This window comes from Bombus affinis, chromosome 14 (genome assembly GCF_024516045.1).
Source record: "Bombus affinis isolate iyBomAffi1 chromosome 14, iyBomAffi1.2, whole genome shotgun sequence".
In the NCBI taxonomy this organism is placed as follows: Eukaryota; Metazoa; Arthropoda; class Insecta; order Hymenoptera; family Apidae; genus Bombus; species Bombus affinis.
This window is the reverse complement of record NC_066357.1, coordinates 8,367,689-8,389,679: the sequence shown is the minus strand read 5'-3', so window position 1 is coordinate 8,389,679 and position 21,991 is coordinate 8,367,689. Positions and strand designations below refer to the sequence as shown.

Sequence of the window (21,991 nt, the reverse complement as noted above, 5' to 3'; positions counted from 1 at the left end):
ATCAACTATGCTACCAATTCCAAAACTCTCGACAATTGGACGCGTTTTATTGGGCGGTATATTGGAACGAAGCTTCTATTTGTGTGGAATGTACGCACGATTCGACGCCTTTGTACATCGAGGCGTAATCGTGATCGAGATACAAATTGTTGCTGGGCGATAAACTATCGAAACATAACACGATCGAGTTCACAGGGTTGTACTGGGTAGTGGCGTGTTTCGAATTCGTCGGAAATAAGTCCATCGTTTTAACGTGTCGCAGATCCTCGTTCTGATTAGGCAGATTACGCGACTCTAAGTCCGCTCGAATCTTTGAAGTTTCATGCCCCGATCTTATCTGCGTTTGTTTCGACAAACAAAAAGGATTTTAACGTTTCAGAAAGCTTGAAACGAGACCCGTGCGAATCGATAAGCTGTCTCTGACATTTCCTCCGAATTCGGCCAATTTTTTAGGTCTAGGATTATTATTAATTATTATTATTACAATAAATTATCTTATTATTAACATTGGGTTGAAAGCAACAGAAAGAACGTGGTATTGAGCGTCGTTCGGATCGGTCTAGTTGCTCGCGACTCGAGCTGTTTAATTTTTAATTACTGATAATTCTTCTTCTTCGTTAACCATATTCGTGGTTTTTCTTCGTGGCTCGTTTCTTCAGGGTGGCCTTAGAAATCACGTAGAACCAGAAATATGTCATTTGATTATCGTAGAAGCTTCAAGTTTAACGCTCCTCTTTATCATACATTAAGTATCGTACTAAGATGAGTTTGTTGGAAGCTGAATTCAAGCAAGAGAAACGAGAAGATTCTGAAGGTAGAAAACGCAGCGGATCGGCCGATCCCAAGATCGTCCACGCTGCTTCTACGTAACAACCTGTTAGAAAATCAACGCAAGTATCCCTCTGAAAATGGGGCGATTCGGTGAATTCCACGGACGATCCTTTGTCCCCGTAACGTAGTGATAGACCGAGCCACGATAGCGTGAAGCGACGTAGCATAAAAAAAGGAGCCGAGCTATTGTTATCGCGTTAAAATAAACACGATTGACTTGGATGCTACTACATCGAGCCGTGTACGCGCAAATGACTTCGTTACGTCATTAATATGTATAATATACATCGATGAGAAAAAGGCTCTCGACCACACGCATATACGCCGGCATTACAACGAGCTGCTGTCGCGGATAAAGAATTTATTTAATAAACGGGAAGGGCGATTTCACGGATCGCGTCGATTCCTGCAACTCTTTCGCCTTCTCCGAGCTGCCACGAAGTCAGGTTATGCACGGATACGCGAGAGATACGTGGATACTAGAGTAGCTGTTATACAGGCTCGTTCAGAATACGTGGCAGATATGACAGGGGTTGATCCGACACACCGAATTAAGAAGAAAAGTCCGTGTAAACGTATGATCGTTATGACCTCGTTTTCTAGTTACAGCATATTCCGCGATGATGGACATTGTTCAGACGAACGATTTCCCGACAAGTGGATAGATCGTGCTGGCCTTATTTCCTCAGCCTCCGGATCTGGATCCGTCCGATGATTAGTTACGGCGGCGTTTCTCAAAATCTCTTGGTTATACAAGGTCGGTTGACAGTGTCGAGACTGGTCGTCAACGTGACGATCAAAGTTGTCGACAAATCCGTCTAAGCTGCTCGAACAATTTGGACGATCTACGAGATGATACGTTCGCGTTTCTATCGATCCTGGGCCTGGTCATTTCGAGCAATTTCTCCGAAGATACGGCTAAGCAAGTATTACGATACAGAATAAGCTATAACTCGAAAAGAAGGTCATATCGTGCGTATCTTCGTACGAACTGTTCTTCTTGTTTTAGTGTGCTACATCAGCCCCTGCCTCGCTTCCTACATATTCTGAATCAGCCTGTATAGATCGAATAAACGATATCGTTTATGTATATATATACAGGGTGTCCCGTCGCATCGGGGAACCGCTTTAGTAGACGAATCTACACACGAAAACAATAAAAAAAAGGCGATACTCTTTTCCAGCTATAAGGAATTTCCCCTTTAACGCGTTGTATCTGTTTATCTTCGCAAGAGGTGGTTAAAATAACCCTCTTGCGTTTGAACGAAAGCCTGACGACGTACAAGACAACAACCCGAACCTATATCACTGGCGAAAAAGCCAGGAAGGAAAAAAATCCAGTTGCAGGAAGGAACCGAATAACCGTGACACGCCCACGGTTATTCAAATATCACAGAGAAACGGCAATGTGTAACAGAGAATGAAGAAAAGGACACCCTATGTATGTACACATATCGAATATAAACGAGAGAATTGTAAAGGCGTTTTGACGACGTGACACTTGCACAACCATTCTTGCCGAGATTGCTGTCACAGTTATCGGGAAGAGCCACCTCTGTCGTTCCTAACTATCGCGTGTCTTCTGTTACGATCGTGTAAGTCGCTATTGAAACACAGGTCGAAGGAATATTACATTCTTCGAAAGTATAAAATAGGTGTTATTCTAAACGAATGATAATTTGATAATTTGATAAGGAAACGTAGAGCTTTAAGCGTTCGGAATGGCGTGTGATTTTTAAATTTTGGAAGAGAAATGGGTAGAGAGGTGAGGGTGCCATAAATTAAGACATTTCTGGTATATTTTAGGCACACGATATATTTCAGTCGCGTAATATGTTAGTAGCTCCTATGTAGTTGCGCTATGCAATAGTTGCTTTTTATTGAAACGATATACGCCGCTGATCATAAGTGACAACTGCTAATGTTTAATACAGATCGCGTACTTTTCATTGCTTTTATTTTGTATTTATTGTATCTTTTTGTATTGGGTTGTCCGAAATGTTTCTTTCGTTTTATAAGGAAATAATAGAACGAAATGGATCATACCTAATTCAACAAAATAATATAAAACAGAAATTGTTGTTCGTCTATTACCACCTCATGAAACGAAAGAAACTTTTCGGACAACCTAATAAAATGCTGGATATAGTAAAATTTGATAGAGTTTTTCAATAAATGTAACGAGTGGATGCTAAGATGTATCGTAGTAGAAGATGTGTAGAAACGCTTAAGGCCGGTAGTGTATCCCTAAAACTAACAAACTTTGCAAATAGTGTTTAAGTGACATAAAGATCAAAAAGTTAACGAAGGTAAACTCGTCATATTCTTCTCGAGTGCTCTTTATATTTTATCAATCTTTGACATGAAAATTATTCTCTAAACTATAGGATAGCCAATTAGGAAAGCATCGACAAACTCGAATACAATAGAACTTCATCTATCTGAACATTCCGGGGACTCTTTATACGTATAATCGAAATTCGTATAATAGGAGCTCGTTAATTGTCTCCTCCATGTGCCTATTATTTTCTGTTCACGTAATAAGAGCCCCCATCTCTGAACAGAAGTTTCTGCTGTTTCAAATTTCTTTCCTGATACAAAAACCGAGAATTAAAGCTTACTCTGTTTCTGTCCTTCTCGTTGACTTTGCTATTCTCTGCAAAGAGCTTATTTCTGAAACGTGGAAAATGTTCGCAACGCAGTTATAGTCGTTTCTGGATAGAATTTGAAATGATCGTTGTTTATATAGAATATACTATTGTTTGCAAATTCACCATCGGATTCCGCTTATTTTTACGAAAATAAAAATTTCTTGCTCTGCCATACGAAAAGCTGCCTCGTCGTTCGATTTGCTTCAACTTATTTCTAACGCGTTACTCGAATTGGTTCCTAATCTCAAACGCAAAGTATAGAGAGGCAGGCGTCTCGGTCGAAGGTACACGCAGACAGAAGTTGCGTTTAACGAGTCGGTGTTGGCAAACACAAAGAAAGCCTGTTCGCACCTACGACGGGGATGTTCGGTTGTCCCATGTATTTACCTGTGCCGCATTACAAGCTGTGAAAAGTGTTGGTAAACAGCGAAACGTACGTGTGGCTGTGCGCTGGCGGAGAATGAAGAGACGCGTCCGTAGTAGTGGGTTAGACCCTATCGATCAACGAGGCCTCGTCCACGGCACACGAGCCCCTGCCTACGAACCCTCCTGACTGGCGCAACCTATTTCTGCAGCTTTAAAACCCAGCAAGGGGAAGAGTCGCGTTCGAGGACTATACCTTTGCCATTAGTCCGCTTGTTTTCGCCAATTTCGTTGACTCGATTCGTCACTGCTGCCCACTGGTCCGCTCGAAACGGCAATTGTCAGCCGGGATTTCGAACGTGAAATTTCGCCGTAGGAGGAAATCGAATCAGGGAAGAGAGAGAGAGAGAGGGAGAGTGTGTCTCGATACGAACGAAACTCGCGAGGTAATTGTATTTTCGCGAGTACACGTTCTACGAGTTCCTACGAAGAGGAAAAATAAATCGAGGGGATAGAAATGGCGTAGCGTTCTCGAGGATCGTGAAAGGAAAACGCCTCGAAGAATGACACCGGCTGTAGTGTTTAAAGGCAAAACGGAATCTTTCCAGACGAACGAGACCGTCGAGTTACGTGAGAAGAAGGTGAGAACACCGAGAGCTTTAGAATTTTATTTTTACGACAGCCGCTTTAACGCTTCTTGCAAGGCGGCTAAACTTTACTTTTCTACGCGTGAGATTATTTTTTAACCCGTTAACCATTTCCTTTGGTTATCGTTAGATTTAGCTTTGATAATCACAGAATCGAAGGACGAAACAATGGAAACGAATCAGTCCCAGTCAGTAGATCGGTCTTAGCTGTTGCAAATGTAAATACGAATGACGATTAATAGTTTCCGTTCGAAGGGAAACTGTGTTTAACAAAAATATGCCACTGCTCGGCAATCATATCAAATAGTATTATTTCAATGAAATTGGCGATTCGAGCAGCGAGTTAACTCGTTTCCCTCGGTTAACAGGTTACAGGCAGAACTTTTTACGTGCAGCGTTTATTTAATGGAGAAATAATTTTCTGAATTGCAAAGTTCCGTAAAGCAAATCTAGTAAAGAGAAAAAGAAGTTGACTAAGAGAAACAGCTCGGGAATCTGCAGAAACCACGATGAAAGGGTGGCATCGATCGTCGAAGGATGACGCAGGCAACTGTACAACGCTGTAATCAAATTTTCTTAGCATACAACTTCTTTCGAGGATAACTATAAATCGAATAAAGCGAGAAGAATACGACGAGAAATGAGTGGGCCGAGAGAAACACTCGGAGAATCGTAAATCCAGAAGGACGACCGCAGAAAGGAACGATCGATCGGCGAAAAAATGCTAAGGTCAACTTCTTTCTCCGTGAAAGTCGAAAGTAGAAATACTCGTTTCTGTCGTGGTATCCTGGGAAAACACGGACTTTCCGACTTGCAAACTCCATTCTGCGTGGAAACTTCCGTCGTCCGACTAAATCTCCAACAACTAAGTTTTCTTTGATGGAAAACGGATGAAAAAGACACGTGGTTGTCACCGTGTCGAATAATTTGCGAGCTCGACGAAAGGTCAACGCGGTTGTGGTCCGCGAACGTGTAACGGCTTGATGAAATGTGGCAGTTCGGCGAAACGAAACCATTTCGATGGAACGCGAACGTTTCGAGATTAAAGCGGCCAGCAAACGCGAATGACAATCAGTGCACGGAAGATGTACAACTCTGTTCATAGTATCAGGACATTTGCACTAGGACACAGCGACTTAAAACTTTCGACAATTGCCATCTGTTTTGTGACTTTAGCAACAAAAATCTTATCAATTATATATAATAAAATAAGATATTAGATATTACGTTCTCGATTATATTCATTTTTGTTTTATACTCCGTTATTTTTCTTTTATGTTATAATGTACTTTTACGTTTTGTATCTCGTTGTTCAATTGTACAGCGTCGATTCAGCCAAAATTTTTAATAGGATTTAGATCGCATTTTGCTCGTTCGTTATTTTTCCCCGGCTCTCGTGACTAATTTTCATAATCCTTTTTGCATGCACTTTATATCGTCGAACACACACTTCTATTTGATTAATGGTTTTCTCGACAATCTGGATTAATTATCGTGTTCCGTGCGAAGTTCCTAATACTTAAGAATATGAACAGTAGTATGCATAGACTATTCAGAGTAGTACGCGATAGTCGTAGACATTGTTGAAACGTACGTCGAATAAGATAGCTAATATCGTTCTGATAACGTTATCGTGCGACCCATTTTCAAGCGATGGGTGCGAAGAATCTTAAAGGCAAGAAGCACGACAAGTTACAGACCATCGATCAGCAGAGAACGAACCTTTTGCTTGCTGTGTTTGCTTGACTTATCGCTCTAACGCCAGCAGAACAAGTGTAGCTTAAACTAAATAGCTTCTTATGTAGAAACTTGATTTTTCATAATATAAATATTCCTTCTTGCATGGCACGTGTCCGATACTTAAACTGTATTTACTCGCTGTTATTAGCGTACAGGTTGTCCGTAATCTACAGGCAAAAAGACGATAAAGTTTGTCAATAAACGCTTTCTTGTAAAATTATAAAGAAATATTATACGCAGGAAATAGGTAACGACGTAATTATCGAAATTCTGCTCGCAGAACTTTGTAGTGCGATTAATTCCACTGTTCTTTGATGTAAAACTCGTATTGGAGCACGAGGGCAATATTTTGAAACGAGCAAGCTTTTTAAAAGTGAAATTTATTAAAAGTATTAAGTAATTATTTTTATTGCATCGTTACATTTTCTGATTGTCGACGATACGAGAAAAAAGGAAAAAAGCATGTAACTACGCCGATACAATAATACAGTCGACTTTTGCGTGCTGCGATGGAAAATACGTCTCGTTATTTATTTCACGCGTACAATGTTTATTTGTAACTTTGTAACAAGGCCTCTGCTAACGAACTCTATATATCTCTTTTTCTTCTTTTTGTCCGTAGATTAATTGCTCGCAGTTTGCCCGTTTAAATTTGGGGCACTCTGTATACGTCGATTCGATTCTCTCACTTGCAATTAAACTCTAAGTAATACCGCAGAGGCCATTAAATCCTTCTGTTAGTCCTAATTAAATTACGTCCAAATTAAAACAAATTAAACAATAAATATCTCCTTTATATAACAAATATTCAAAGCGGGATACGCGACTCGTAATATTTACTAAAATAAATTGCTGCTGGGGTTCCATTCCTCTAATCGCGTCTACGAGAACGTAGATTCGCATAAATGTTCGCCAACTATCTTTATCCACGTCCATTGCGTATCCCATGCGTCTCTGACAAAAACATTTTATTTCCTCCATCTATGAAACCGTCTGAAGCACTCGCGATTTTGAGTATATTTGACCCTCGACCGAGGAGTACGTAAGACGACGTTTCCTTACAATGTTGCACGCTTTGCGATTTTACAGCTCGCTCCAGTGAACCGAGAAGAGTTCTATCTCGACGTAAAGCAAATATTTATGCAACTTCTCGAAGTTCGACGACTCGAACAGGCAAGTTAATTCCTAACTGCGCAAAGCTTGTAACCAGAGAGTAAATATCATAAACAGCGGATATAAGTGTAACGAACTCGAGCCAATTTCTCAGCTCACTGCCATTAGAAAATGTACTATAAATCCTGAGAAGGTCCGATAAATTGCGATAAAGAAGTCGACGATCGTTCACGAGAGGATTGAAACGTTGCAAAGGCCGATTTTATAAATTGTTCCTTGTTTTTTTCGTTGATTATCTAATATGGATCGATAAACAACGTTCTGTTCCACGTATCCGCCTATAACATGAGTATTCAGCTCGTGAATCTTCCGAAGGAATTGCGAAATGCCTGCCAGGTGTGTCGTGGTTATTTTTTATTAAAGAGTTGTAGCGTTTGTTGATTTTACTCCGCTGCGTTCTTCGATTTTTTGTTATCTTTCAATGTCGTCTTAGTTTCGAGAAGAGAATTTTTAATGTTTCGAGAAAATCGCTAGTGTGTTGTTCGGAACTCGACGTTGTTTTTATACGAGGCTTAAGTCGTTGGTTTGTTATTAGTCTGCGCGCGTTTGTCACGCTTGTGGGAAAATTGAAAAGCGCAGAAATGTAGAAAACGCGCGTTATGTGCAAAGAGCACATAACGAAACGAAGTACTCGTTGTAACGTTTAATAGGAGAAATAAAATTTTATGTATCGCGAGGTTCCCGTTTCTTTCGCTACGCGAATAGAAATTCGCAGAAAAATCCGCAGTCCAGTTGTTGGAAATGAAAATTGTCGGTCGAAAAAGGTCGGAAACTCTGGCTCATCGTTTTGTAACGTCGCATACGCATACTAATACCGCGTAGAATTTGCGAGCAGCGATATAAATCAGAGGAAACGGTGCACGCCACGTTAACTGATTTCGGAATAATTGCGTCGAGTGTGAAGAGCAACGTTTCAGAGGCTGATATTAACGGAGGAATGCACACAGCTGGGAAAATCTCGCCGCGTGAAACGCGGCTGAAGAACGAGGCCAGCTCCGCCGAATCCAAACGCTGCTCGTCCATAATTAGATGTTGCTTTCGCCACCGTTCCAATCGATTCCAATTCCCGTCAATCAGGATTACTTTAGCACGATGCGTATAGCTAGCCACGAAACGTATGTACGTTCAAGTAAACCACGTAGGAGCGATTAAATACGATTGTCATACGGATCGTAGGCTTGATTAATCAACCATCGAAGAACTGGATTAAGCCAATATGCATCTGGCATCGCAGGAATCCGGTTCAAAGCTATTTGAGTAGGTACAGACCTCCGTTCACAAGCATTACGACCATCAACCACCAGTTATAACGACAAACCTGGCAAATACGTGTAAAATCTGATTCCAAATATTTGTAAGCCCATCCTCTATATTTAAATCCGTAATTATGTAGCTTATCTATACTGTAAATAGATCGATATATTATACTTTGTATTTATTTTGCCACGATTATACACTTTTCATGTATCTGTACAGAATGCAAAATAAGCACCGCAGCATAGGTCGTATGTTACCGTATTTGTCAAATACCGCTCGATCTCTGGAGGAATAATTAACAAATTATTAAAGTCTGTGACAATTATTATTTCGTTTGAAACACAGGCTGCAAACGATTCATGTATGTACTGTATGTATGACGCACGAGCTCTATCCGTCTGAAATATCTTCGTTATCCCAAACAATATGTGAAAATGTTCCTAATTAAAATTGTAGGATTTAAAAAGATATATAACACGGCGGTAATGATCTGCTAGCAGATGGATACGTAGAGGAGATACAGAGGTCAGTTTAATTTCTTTAATTGGGATGGGCGATTTTCATGTTTTATTTCGATAGAACAGCGAATTTTGAATATAGAAGTACCAAGCTACCTGTCGTCCTAAAAGTTACCGTTTCCGAGATATTCCACCCTGTTCGTTCTGTTACTTTCTTTGTTATGAAACATGTTGCAAGTGTCGACCACGTGCATCGACGAAATCGATGGATAGGTCATGGAGGCACTGCTTCCTAGCCAACTATTTAGATCTGCAGACTTGATACCATTAGAGTGTTTCTTGCGGGCAACATTGAAAAATATTTGATATCGACATTTATCAACAACTGCGCTGAATGTGACGCAACGAATTATGGCTGCATCGGCTACAACAGTCACTGCGACGATAAGAGAAGTAAGAAATTCGCTTCGAAGATTATAACGGTTCAAAGATTACAAGCTTGTATCGACGCATATTGTCGGCACGTCGAGCTTGTTTCATAAAATCGTATTATGCGAGCTTAATTTTGCTCAACGTTAATTACAATCGTTAACGTTATTCTGTAAAATCACGGATTGTAATTCTCTATCGCGTAACAAATGGTATTGACCCGTTGATATTATGAACATTACAAACGCATCGTTACTATTTTTATTATTATTATCATAACGAAATTAATAGTATGAACAAAGTCAAATATTTCGGATAAATAACGAAGGTATTTCAGATGGTCAGAGTTCGTGGGACACGCTCTATATATTCAACGTTATAATTTCCCGTAAATTAAATTTAATTCTCCTTTTGTCTATATGTGTCTGCTTCCTTTTGATCATTTTGATAGTCGTTTTCATCAATTTCGTCGTTCGTATTATTGCAGTATTTCTTGCTACCTGTCCCCAAGTCTGGACACATGCTGCGGATGATTTTACGATGCAAATTCAAATTTCGAGTAGACTCGATGATATTTCAAGTTGTCAGAGTTCGTGGAACACGCTCTATACATTCAACGTTATAATTTGCCGCAAATTAAATTTAATTCTCCTTTTGTACCTGTTTTCTTTTGATCATTTTGATCGTCGTTTTCATCAATTTCGTCGCTCGTATTATTGCAGTATTTCTTGCTACTTGTCCTCAATTCTCGACACATGCTACGGATGATTTTACGATCATTTCGAGTAGACCTTTCGCAATGTCCTACCCAATTCATCTTACGCTCTTACCGATAGTCAAGATATACTAACACATAATTATTATAATTAACTGCGCTACCGTAATCCTTTCAAATAATTTCAACAATGTCCAGCTTCTACATATAGTAAATCGCACTAGGTACTCTAAATTACGTTTGACCTTAATCATATTACTTCTACGTTGAATCACATCGATTATTACATTTCCTATGAAACCACGAGGTGTCCTAACACTTCTGGCCGCCAGTCTACACAGTACACTATACACAGTACAGTATACTATAGCGTACACGTAAATGAATGCACGTGGGAAGTCGAGTGCGTGGGGAAAAACGATCGGAGTTCTCTACCAAGTTTGCAACCTGTAACAGATTCTTGCCATTCTCTCGCAGGCGATTATTCGAGAAAGGTGGCAGTGTATTTGAGCTACCGCGGAAGGTAACGTAGAAATTCGATAACGACCAAGCTGCGCCGATCGATCGCTCGAAGATGCAAGGCAAGAGGTTCGAGGAAGCTGTTACCGGGTTTCGGCTAACGCAATTTCCATTAGGCTTCCAATGGAGGAGAAGAAAATATCAAGGGCCAACAAAGACGGCGCGCCGGTGATAAAAAAGCGACGTGAAGCAAGGGAAGTCAATGGTAAGAGAACTTAAGAGAACGAACAATGGAGAACAGGGAGGACGGAGGTTGCCATTTTCGTAAATGGCCGGTGCATTCCAGGAATATCGGGCCGACATCAAGATGATATCAGGTTTTCGTACCTCGTTCCTATAGGCGACGAGCATACGTACTCGGATTTTCGCACGCGGCTAAATATCTTTATACCAAGATAGCGCCGGATCGAAATGCTACACGCGGACCAACTTTAAGAATAGCCAACGGCACTTCTGCCATTCTACGCTACTTTCCCTCTACGCGATTGTTTTGTCCCTAATTATCTTAACCCTTCCGATCCGACCTTTTTCTATTTCGTATTTGGTTTTCTTTCTTCGAGAAGTTAAGGGTCTGTGTAAAACAAGTTTGACAATCGCGCTCGAAAACGAGATACAGACGGTTTATTTTGAAAATGTCATAAGTCCATTTTTCTTCGTTTCGAAGTATCGAAGTGTGGGCGCTTACGTCGATTGGAAAATGTTGATTAGGTCTACGCGATTAGGTCTTAGGTTTGGTCGCGTCTCGGTATGTACAAACAGTTGGTACACTCGTTATACGCATAGCTTTCTTGAGAATTAATTAGAGCAATATTTTGTTTTCAGGATAATGATAGGCTTACGCCACGTTTGAAAGTAAATGATTATGCAATTCCACTTATTAACCGAGTTTCAATTGATTAAAACAGACGAATGTCGTAAGATTTAAATGGTAAATTGTTCATAAATGAAAAGTTCCAGTTAAAGTTCATGGAAATTTCTCGTTTTCTCAATTTTGTCAAAAAATGGACTTACACCGTTTTCGAAATAAACGACCCGTTTATGTGAAATTAATTATTTAAGAGAGATGTGTATCTGGACGAAGGTAAATACTGTTGAACACTCTCGGTATATTACACTGTGTGCATTTGATTGTTCTAATAAGTCTGTATGAATGTAATACCTTCGTTATTTCAAACGATAGACGAAAATATTACTTGCGAATGATCTGCAAATTTCTATGCAGTTGTGAGCAACTTGAAGATGCAAAATTACATTTAATGTAAAAGTGTACATAAAATATTCAAAGTGTGTAGTACCTTTTACAAATAGATAAAATAATTTTCTATCTAAATTCCATCTCCTTTATCCATTTTTAGTTATATTCGCCGCAATCCACAGTCAACTTACGAGAGTCTGAAAATTTGATTAAAATTTGGTTAAATCGAAGAATTTTCCTATGACAATTGAAGATGAACAAACTTTTCCAACGATGCATCGCTATAAAATGGTAGAATATTTTTACGGTTTTCTCGTTGTTTATATTCTTCGTTTGCATATTTATTGGCGTTTCTCGCAAATCTATTCGCATTTCGGTCATGAAAATAAAAGAGGCTCGTTTTTGAGCTTGGTGAAATAAATTTACAGCTAACTCTCGTTACAAAATAAGCGTGCGTTGACACGAGGCAAGCTTCGCATTGGAATAGCGGTATAATATACCAGAATAACATTCGCTTACCAGAAACGAAACGCGTGCGAAACGCTATTGCAACTGTATAAATAGGAATTCGGGAGATCAATGCGCTTCGAGTATACGGGAGAGAAAATATTCATTTATTGATTGTTTATTTATTTAAAGTCACACATATACATACATATTTTTTTCTTTATCTTTTATTATTTAATTTGTACTCTACAATTTGTCCAGCTGGACATTCGGTCAATTTTTCTAACTTAATTGCTAAATAATATGTGGATGGCTACCCCCAACGAGATATCATCTCCGAGTTTGACTATTTTATTTCTTTAGCGAGGTCAGTGGGGTGTTTTCTTTTTCAGTCTTCTTTCTATGAGAGTTTTGCTCGCTTCAGCAGCCAACTGGTTTGGATGTGTTGCCGTTTTTTCCTTGCATTTTCCTGCGTACCTGGCGATTTCACATAGATACATATTACCATTTTACAGTGTAATAAATACATTATTTTAATTGAATTACATTATATACGATACTAATACAAAAATAAAAAAGAATGTACCACGTATACAGTGATTCAGAAATATTCTAGTAACGAGATGTCTTACGAGGATAGACTTAATTAATTATATTATGACCCGTTATATACTTCCAGACTTCTTCCGGGATACAGAGTCAGCGTATTCTGTGAATAACACTTGATGATTTCCAAACACACATCGATGAGTCTGTCTCTTTTTTTATTTGTACTTATAAGCGGAGAAAGTCTGAGTCACCTGGTATATGTTTTATTCCCTGGCATAAAGTAGAAGATTTTGACAATCCGTTCGATTATTTCAAAATTTAAGACTATACGAGGTCCCATTGATAGACGAAATTTGTCTCCTTCCTCCTAGAATTTGCATACAAATAGAAAGAATGCAGTTTCACGTTTTCAGAATTCTGTCCTGCTCCCCTCGATTGGCAAGGGAATGCGCGTTTCGAATATTTATTTGGTACGCGGTCGTCGTAAAAATCTTCCCGGTAACTTGCCTGAAACAGAGTGAAATATTATATTGAATCGATTAGGACAGCTCTCTCCTATTCCCTGAAAGTGGCTGGAAAAAGTGTGTATCCACAACAGAAATCCGATTTTCAAGTTTCGAACGATACTTCTTTGGCGATCGCTCTCAGATCGACTTTGCCAGAGAGAGAGAGACGTCCCGAGGGCTCTATAAAATATCGATGACAAGAAAAGTCTTGCAAGAGACGAAATAGGTCTGTGATTTCGTGTCGACTTTAAGGGGTTCCGATTCGACGAGGGTCTCACCGTCTGACGAAGTTTAAAGAACCGCGCTCACGTTGGAAGCCGAAACATGTCTGTTTCTGTAATTCGTTTAGGCGTTTTTTTCAATAATGTAGAGTAATCGAGAAGATATCTGGGAAAAAGGTCCGTAAGACGAACGATCGATCGAGTAAATTGCTTTGGAAATGTTAGTTCTACCCTTTTTGTATATTTTATCGTATTCGTTTTAACTGTATTTCGCTATACCTCGTTTGAATAAAAATGAACAGGAAATTCATCAATTAATAAACGGAAATACTACTTTGTTGTTTCACTTGTTGTTCGATGATCTTTTATGCAAAAAGAATTAGAAAGAATCTCAGCAAGTTTAAACTGAAAATCGATGCTGTTTCGTAATGCCACGACTGCTGAAATAAATTTCAGTAGATTACGAATTGGATCTTAGCAGTTTCAAAATGTGGTGCGAATTAAAAGTTTACGCATTGCTTTATTCTTATGGAAATAGCGGCACAAGATAATCTTGGAAAAGCTTTCTGTTTTATACTCTAGAGACTGTACCAGTCTTTGAATATGCGCGGCATCTCAATTAGCCTGTTTTTCTAATATTGTCACTGGTAGAGGAAAAATAAACTTCCTACCTCTAACTATAATGGTAATAGATCGGTTTTGGTTGGTCATGGCTATTAACCGATTTGCCGCAAGTAGCTAAATGAAAATTATGGGATAACCCAATAGTGATAATAGGATGCCTGGGACCACTCCGGGCCATTTCACCTATATCCAACCATCAACCTTAATCTCTCGTACATGAAAATCGCCTATACCCTTCGCAAACTTTATTCCCGTGATTTACGCGTCCTATTCTTCCACCAAATATTAAAAGTCTAATTTGATAAATGTTACGAGTAAATATTTGATTTCCTCGTGAATATGATTTTATCCCTCGCCAAATATTTCTCGACATTTAGATTTTTGTCTAATTCCATGAACATTAGGAATAAACGATCGATTCTCCTTTGGCCATAACGGGCTTCTCTTTCCGCCAAATATCAAAAGTCCAATTCGACGAGTAAACGTTTTATTTTCTTCCGAATATCGTGGATTTCTTCTTTTGCCAAATATTGTAAGACCAATTGATGACGATATACGTTACCAGTAAACATTTTATTTATCTCATGAATATGGCATAATGTATACGCCTTCGATAAATAGAACGAATATTGTACGACACGAAACGCAAAAGTTTTTGCTTGAGCGAAAATACGAGAATTAATTTCGAACGTTAAACCGCGTCTCGTTTATTGGCCACGTATACCGAGAATAATAATATCCTTCTCGTATGAAAATTAAACAAACAACGTTCAAGCATTGTTTCATATCTAATTGTATTATTAATTTGTAGAACCTGAGCGTTTATCGATTTCCAGCGAGTCGAAACTGCCTCCTCGGTTTCCAGCGCTGCCTCTGCCCTCGCACAGTCGTCCCTAATAAGGATATTAATTTCTAATAATTGGTTCTCAGAGGCGAACACCTATTGAATCTTGAAAATTATCGCCTTAGGGTTGACCAAGGCTTTGCTTTAATCCTCAAATCGATCAAACAATCGATGGTCAAACGTTAGAGTATTGGCAAATAATTTGGCCTCGGACCTGGTAGTCGACGATTGAAAACAGCTTTTGACCAACGGCCTATATAGCACGCAATCCGTCATTAACGAGTTAATAGTCCACCGATTGAATTAGCTGATCAACAAATTATCGGCTCCATATTTACGCAGTTTACCCCTTTACAGCCTGCTAATTGCTTGCTTGTCGTACGCGATCGAACGGTGAAAGATCGTTTACGTTGGACAAATCTTTGTCAACCAACCATATTCAGCTGCTCGGGTCGTTCGCTCAGCCAAGTCGAAAGAACTTGCAATCGTTCAACAAGGAACACGCAAGGAATAAACTCTGACATAAGGAAATCCTACGAATATTCCGATTATTACGACGACCGAATTTATAAGGTTCCGATATTTTTATTATAAATCTTCTTAACGTTGATTACGCGTAATTCATAATAATTTTTTTAATACGATCGATAATCGCAGATAAAAGCAATTTGGTGGAATGAGCCGGTCCCTTTTGCGGAATAATTTACTAATTAACTATTGGATTACGGGTTTGTTGTACATATGGGAAATGATCGAGGTACTGATTATCGGTGATGTTAATAAAAATTAATTCTGTCATCGATAACGGTTGTTGGTAACCAAAGATAAGTTCCATTATGGATGATGGTGATAAAAAGAACGTCGATCGTTTAACCAATGGTTATTCGTAAGCAGGATCATTTAAACTAAAGTACTTAAGCTACTAATTATTAGAAATGTTACAATTTTTGAAATTTTTCTCATAACTGTTGCGATCGCTGGTTGAAAAGGGAATCCTCTGGGTTTTCGACCACGCGTAGCGTGTCTTTTCGCTGCAGGTAGTCCCTCGTGGTATGCAGGACAGTAGGTCGGCAATCCCGTCTCCGGTTCTTGCTCGCGTTCTTTTTTCTTTTTCTTTTTTCCTTTTTTTTCGGCCTCTTACTCGAAGTCTCGTTCTTCCGTCTGGCTTTTTTCCTTCGTACGGTGTATGTAATATTTTAATGATGCAGCAACCGCACGTAAACGGTTATTAGCGCCGGCCAAAGGACGCTTTGATCGAAAAGATATCCACCAAATGTACATACTAAGGACCTGGTATAAATTCAGTACCGTTTTGCGAGTCTGTTGCCCCGTTTGCATATTAACTGTAACCGGTAGGATGCAAGAGAACTTGCGAAATGACCGTGTTTCGTCACAAGTCCCACGTGAATTGCTCTATTTTAAAGTAACTTTATGGCGCGTCCTTGCTGTTGCTCGGCGAAGAAGTTGTTGGCGGGGAAAAAAGATGCTTGCACGGTTTCCATTCTTCCGGATTTAAACTCTGACATAAAGAAATCCTACGAATATTCCGATTATTACGACGACCGAATTTATAAGATTCCGATATTTTTATTACAAATCTTGTTATCATTGATTACGCGTAATTCATAGTAATTTTTTAATACGATCGATAATTGCCGATAAAAGCAAAACTTAATGGTTGTTTTATTCAAACGTATACTTAAAAATTGATCGCTACGAAGCGAATACTTCAATGCGCGATAAAAATAAAGAAATTGGCACGAAAAATTGGCACGAACGTGTTTGCTTCGCGAGTACGCGCCTTTACTTTGCCTTTCAGCTCCTCGCATTGCCTGATCATTTCTGATCTCCAGTGATTTCTCTTGTTCGTTGATCTAGTTATACTCAAGCCCACGCTGTGTATCTCGACAGAGTTGCTCTTTAGAGAAAAAGCTTATTTCGTAATTGCGTTCCTCGGAGACTTTTCTTCTCTACGTTTCCTTCGTTTCTCTGCGCTGCCCTTCCGCTATCGCCTTCCTTCTCCTCCCTTCGTTTATTTTCTCTGTCCTTCGTAAGATTTTCTCATCCCGATCCAGCGCTTGTTTCTTATTACTTTAGCCTCGTTCTCCTAGGCGTTCATTATTTTCATTCGCCCAGCTCGTTCGTTTGTCGTTGCTCGCTCGTCTCACTTTCCCATTCTTCCAGCCTTTTTTCTCCCTACTTCCCCCTTTTTCCTTTATTCCCGACATATTATTCCATTTTCTCTTGTTCAGGCCAGCGTTGGACTCGAGTCAGCATTTCTATGAAGCTCGAGTATCTTTGTTTTCTCGTTCGTTACGTATCTAGTAACGAACGAAGCATCGAAGCGATATTTCAAGCGTATTATTATCGCACTGCCAACTGCCACGTTACCAGACTGCAGTTTCATGTGTTGGTGGGAACTTCGAAGATGCGAAGACGCACAGAAATACGCGTAATATGTAAAAATATATAACTATACGAAATATTCAAAGTAGAACATTCGTTCTAACTTTCAAGAGACCAACCATGCTGCGACCACCGAGTTCTTTATTCTTCGATCCTTTGCTTATCCTTCGATACCTTTGCTCGAATCGGATAGAGAACTTGCGACGACCTAAGAACATTTTTACCATGAAATTTGCAAATTCGACAGCCGTTCTTTCCTGTTTTCCTCAAACTTGAGAAATCTTCCGACGATAAAGGGACTACGATTCGCTGAGAAATGACCGAAAGAGGATCAAATTTCTACTTAGCTTCCATTTCTAGGATGTAACAATGCGTAAAAATTTGCAGTCTAGACGTTACTTTCTCACCAATTCGCTAACAACCTGAAAGTGTGAGGATTTTTACACTTTGCCAGCGCATCGCGATATTTCTTGCACGAAGTGGTACACGCAGGAAAGAGTAAGAGGCCGTTTACTCCATCAGCACGAGTTACCGATCTCTCTCGTGAGAGTCATCCATCCACGCGATTCTCCCTGTGAGTTCCACCTCCATTAAGCCAAGCTGAGACGGGGCCCGCGTGTATCCTCCGAGAGGCGGCGAAGGATTTCGTTCCCAGCGCTTCTCGCAGACATGTCGTATCAGTCGAGTTTCACGGCCGCCGAAAATTCATTCGTTCTTCGGTGTCCTCGTCTCGTGCCGATCAACCACGGTGAACTTTCGCAGAGTTCCTTGGGAATTCCAGTGCTTTCGACGCTCGAGGGTTGCCTTCGCGAGAAAACAGTCGCCTTGCAATGAAAAGAAGAACTGTGATACTTATGTCAGTGTCTGTGTGAATCGGTCGAAGAAAGACACACGTATACGTTTCTTTTTTCTTTTCGTTTATTTTATCCAAAGTCGCGTCGATCGTTCTTTATGGTCATTAATTATCGCGATTAACAAAATACAGAAGAAGAAGGTACAGCGGCAAAAGGAAGCGTAAAATACGGTAAGGCAAGTGACAAACTGAAATAATTACTTTTTGAAATAATATTAGTATCTATATATTTCGGACATATACAATGTTCAGGTACAGTTACGATACGATACAGCACGATTAGCCTAAACTTAAGTCAACACGACACAGTGTGAGTTAGGGCCATGCTTACGATATCACGGTACACGATACAAATTGATATCTTTGAGAAACTGAAGATTTTCCCAGTGTATTTACGATTTAGACGAGTCTGAATCTCATTCGCGAGACGAAATTTAAATTTCTGTTGGGTTACTACGATCGGGAGAACGATCTATCGACAAGATATAGTTACAACAATCACTAATTTTCACTTATTTGGCTCGTTTCTAGTTATAAGACGAGAGCGTGTCAGTTTAGCGTGTCCAATCCTCCAACTCTGATGAGAATAACTCGCCCTTTCTTATCGAAAAATGAAAAACGTGCAGGATCTTAGTATATTTCGTTCAAAGACGAATCTGTCAGTTTAAAATTCGCGTTTGCTTCCGAATAGCGTTACAGTATTTTTTACGGTTTAGACGAGTCTGGATCTTATTCCCAAGACGAAATTTAAAATTCTATTAGGGAACGTTACTACGACCAGGAGAACGATCTATCAATGAGATATAATTATAGCAATCGCTAATTTTCATTTATTTGGCTCGTTGCAAGTTATAAGACGAGAGCGTGTCGGTTTAGCGTGTCTAATCCTAACTCGTTCTATTTTCTATCAAAGAAAGAAAGAAAGAAAAAAAAGAGAAACGCGCAGGATCGTGGTATATTTCGTTCAAAGACGAATCTGTCAGTTTAAAATTCGCGTTTGTCTCCGAATAGCGTTACGCAAATTGATCAGGGGATATTCGTAGAAGGTATATTTTGCACGAGCCGGCGGACGCGGTCTTGCCAGTAAATTGTATTTGTCAATACACTTTGCAGCCGATAAATCGAATTTAATGCCACGTTACGACAGCTGCCGTGAAAACGCGTCGAATCCTATCGGGCCTCTTGACGCATCTGTTCCGTGATTAACGAGTACCGGTACTCGCTTTAATCTGTTCTTAATGATTCTCTTAGGGAAGATCCTAATTTATGTTTGTTCGTGATACTGCCTCTCAAATCGTTTCTCATCTTTCTTCGTCTTTTTCCAGACGATCGGCTGCCACGATTTTGCTTTCGATGAGAAGCAAAGTTGTTCGAGTATTCGTACATCGTCGGTCAATTTTTGGAAACATCGTTACGATTGATTATTTGTTCATTCTATAAGACGATAGCGAGCACTGCTGTCGAGTTAGTTTATCGTTAATTCATACGCGTATCTTCGCTATGAATCGGTGAAAATGTCCAGACAGTTACAAGTTATAGCATACTCGACAAAATTTTAAAATTTGTTAAAAACTATACGTTGATGCGATTTTCTTATGTTACATTTTAATTTCCATCTTATTTTGAGTTAATTTTCCTTCGCTCGTACAGCGAATGTAGGTGTATATATGTTAAAAACAAGTATGAGAAGAACGTTGAAGCTTCGCTATAGCGAATTATGTGGGCAAGAAAAGCTGCGATATATTGAGTTGGAAACCGATTGCGGCTTTTGTCAATATCACCTAACGACAAAATCCGCGATCACTTAGTTGCCAACCCAATATATAACGAGGAAAAAACATTTAGATTTATTCCATACCTCGTTAAAATCGGAAAAAGACAGTGATTCATTCTATTTGAAACGATAATTGAAGCGTACAATGATAATTAAATTGCGGATATTTATGCGATTATTGATATTTTTATAAGCAACAGAACCTAAGGAGAAATTAGCTTTATCTACTAAATATCAGGCTTATTTTGGATATTTTGTATATTTTTGCGCATTCTCTCGGGGTTTTTGCATTTGCATAAAAATCCGCGCTCTACGCAATGCTAACTAAAGAACGTACTTGATGAAAGCCATCTCATATCCCGTCAAAAATAACAGAGAATTCCCCGCAGAGCAATAGAGTACAAAAGCGCGAAGCCGGGAGACAAAATAAACTCGCGATTCGCTGAAAAAAGAGCGAACATTCTATCACGAGTTTGCTATTTACTCTCGGCTCGTCATGACTATGCATCGCACACACCTGCGAATTCCCATATTTCGAAATTATCCAGCAAATGAGATCGCAACCGATGTGAAATTTCTTCCACGCGAGGGGAATTCGAAAGAAAATGACGCACGAGAATGACGTACATCGCGACCGGCAGGAAGTCGGCCGATTTTTTTCCAGTGAAATATTTGGCGAAACGGTCGAGTCAAAGAAATTCCTTCCGAGCGAAAGAATAGAACGCGTCCGTGAAAATCGTTCGTCGATGCGATCGTAAAATACTTTGACGCGGTGGATTGGGTCGGCGAAGGTCGGAAAAGGCTCACCGAAATTATTCCATTCGCAGGTCCATGTCCGTCGAGGGAGAAGAAGTGGGTCGGTGAACCTCGAGGCTATAGGCCAGTCCGAGTTTCGTGCAGGAAGATCGGTCGTTAGAGAAAACCGTGTTGACGAGCGAGAAAGATCGACGACGATCGGCGAGTGGCGAAGAAAGCAACGAGCATGGACCAGCGAGAGGTGACTCATCCGCTCGTTTCTCAATGGACAGAGTCACTCTGACCGAACAGACCTAGGAGAAAGTGGCGGCACGAGCGCAAAGTCGAGGCGAGGAAACGCGTGAAACGGAGAGGTTCGATTGGAACTCGAGATTGCGGAGAGGAGTCAGGAAAATCCTTTCGATTCGAACGTACAGGTCGGAGGTTACGGTCGAGTCGAGCGTATAAGTCGTATCGCGATAGAACGCGAAGAATATCGTGAAAGTGTTGGAAAGCGAAATTTAGAAAAGAAGAATCTCGAAGAGCGAACGAGCTTGAAGAAGATCGATCGCGCAAGGCGGACGATCTATGTGGTTGGATTTGAAATCGTGCGAAGGATAATTTGCATGTAATGGCGACATTGATCTTGTAGCGGTAATTTGTGAATGATCATTTTTACTCGTAGGAGACAATAATAGAAAGAGACACGAACAAGAAGAATAAAAGAAAGCGAAGATGAGTAGAAGAACTATGCCACTGGTTGGACTGAATTCTTGCGAGAGAATAAGACCGGAAAGACTTAGGAATCCTATTCAAAGACTCGTGTGGGGTCCTGGTACTCAGTTTCTAGTTGGTCAAGTTGGTTTGCCCGAGGACGAGGGATCGAATCCACGAATGGCTCTGAGAAGGTATACGAATATTATATTGTTGTTAATTCATGCTCGTAATTCCGTAGAGATTATATCTGTGAAACCATTGCTGAAGTTTTTTCATATAATTATTACTATCGTTTATTTTATATACGAGCAAACGGATTCTCTCATTAGTGTGCGAA

The 21,991-nt window shown here is 39.9% G+C and overlaps 1 protein-coding gene across 4 annotated transcripts in view; it reads left to right on the top strand.

The window, feature by feature from the left end:
• Positions 1 to 21,991, top strand: part of LOC126924218 (uncharacterized) — an 84,678-nt gene that overhangs the window by 40,176 nt on the left and 22,511 nt on the right. The window contains exons 3-4 of one of the 4 annotated variants that reach the window (XM_050738467.1): positions 21,030 to 21,565; positions 21,623 to 21,845. In XM_050738467.1, the coding sequence (XP_050594424.1) occupies positions 21,673 to 21,845 (173 nt within the window). In that variant the 5' untranslated portion in view covers positions 21,030 to 21,565; positions 21,623 to 21,672. Of the gene's footprint in view, positions 1 to 9,443; positions 10,989 to 18,476; positions 18,600 to 21,029; positions 21,846 to 21,991 lie in introns of those variants that run through there. The other 3 variants (XM_050738465.1, XM_050738463.1, XM_050738464.1) reach the window with 3 other exon arrangements.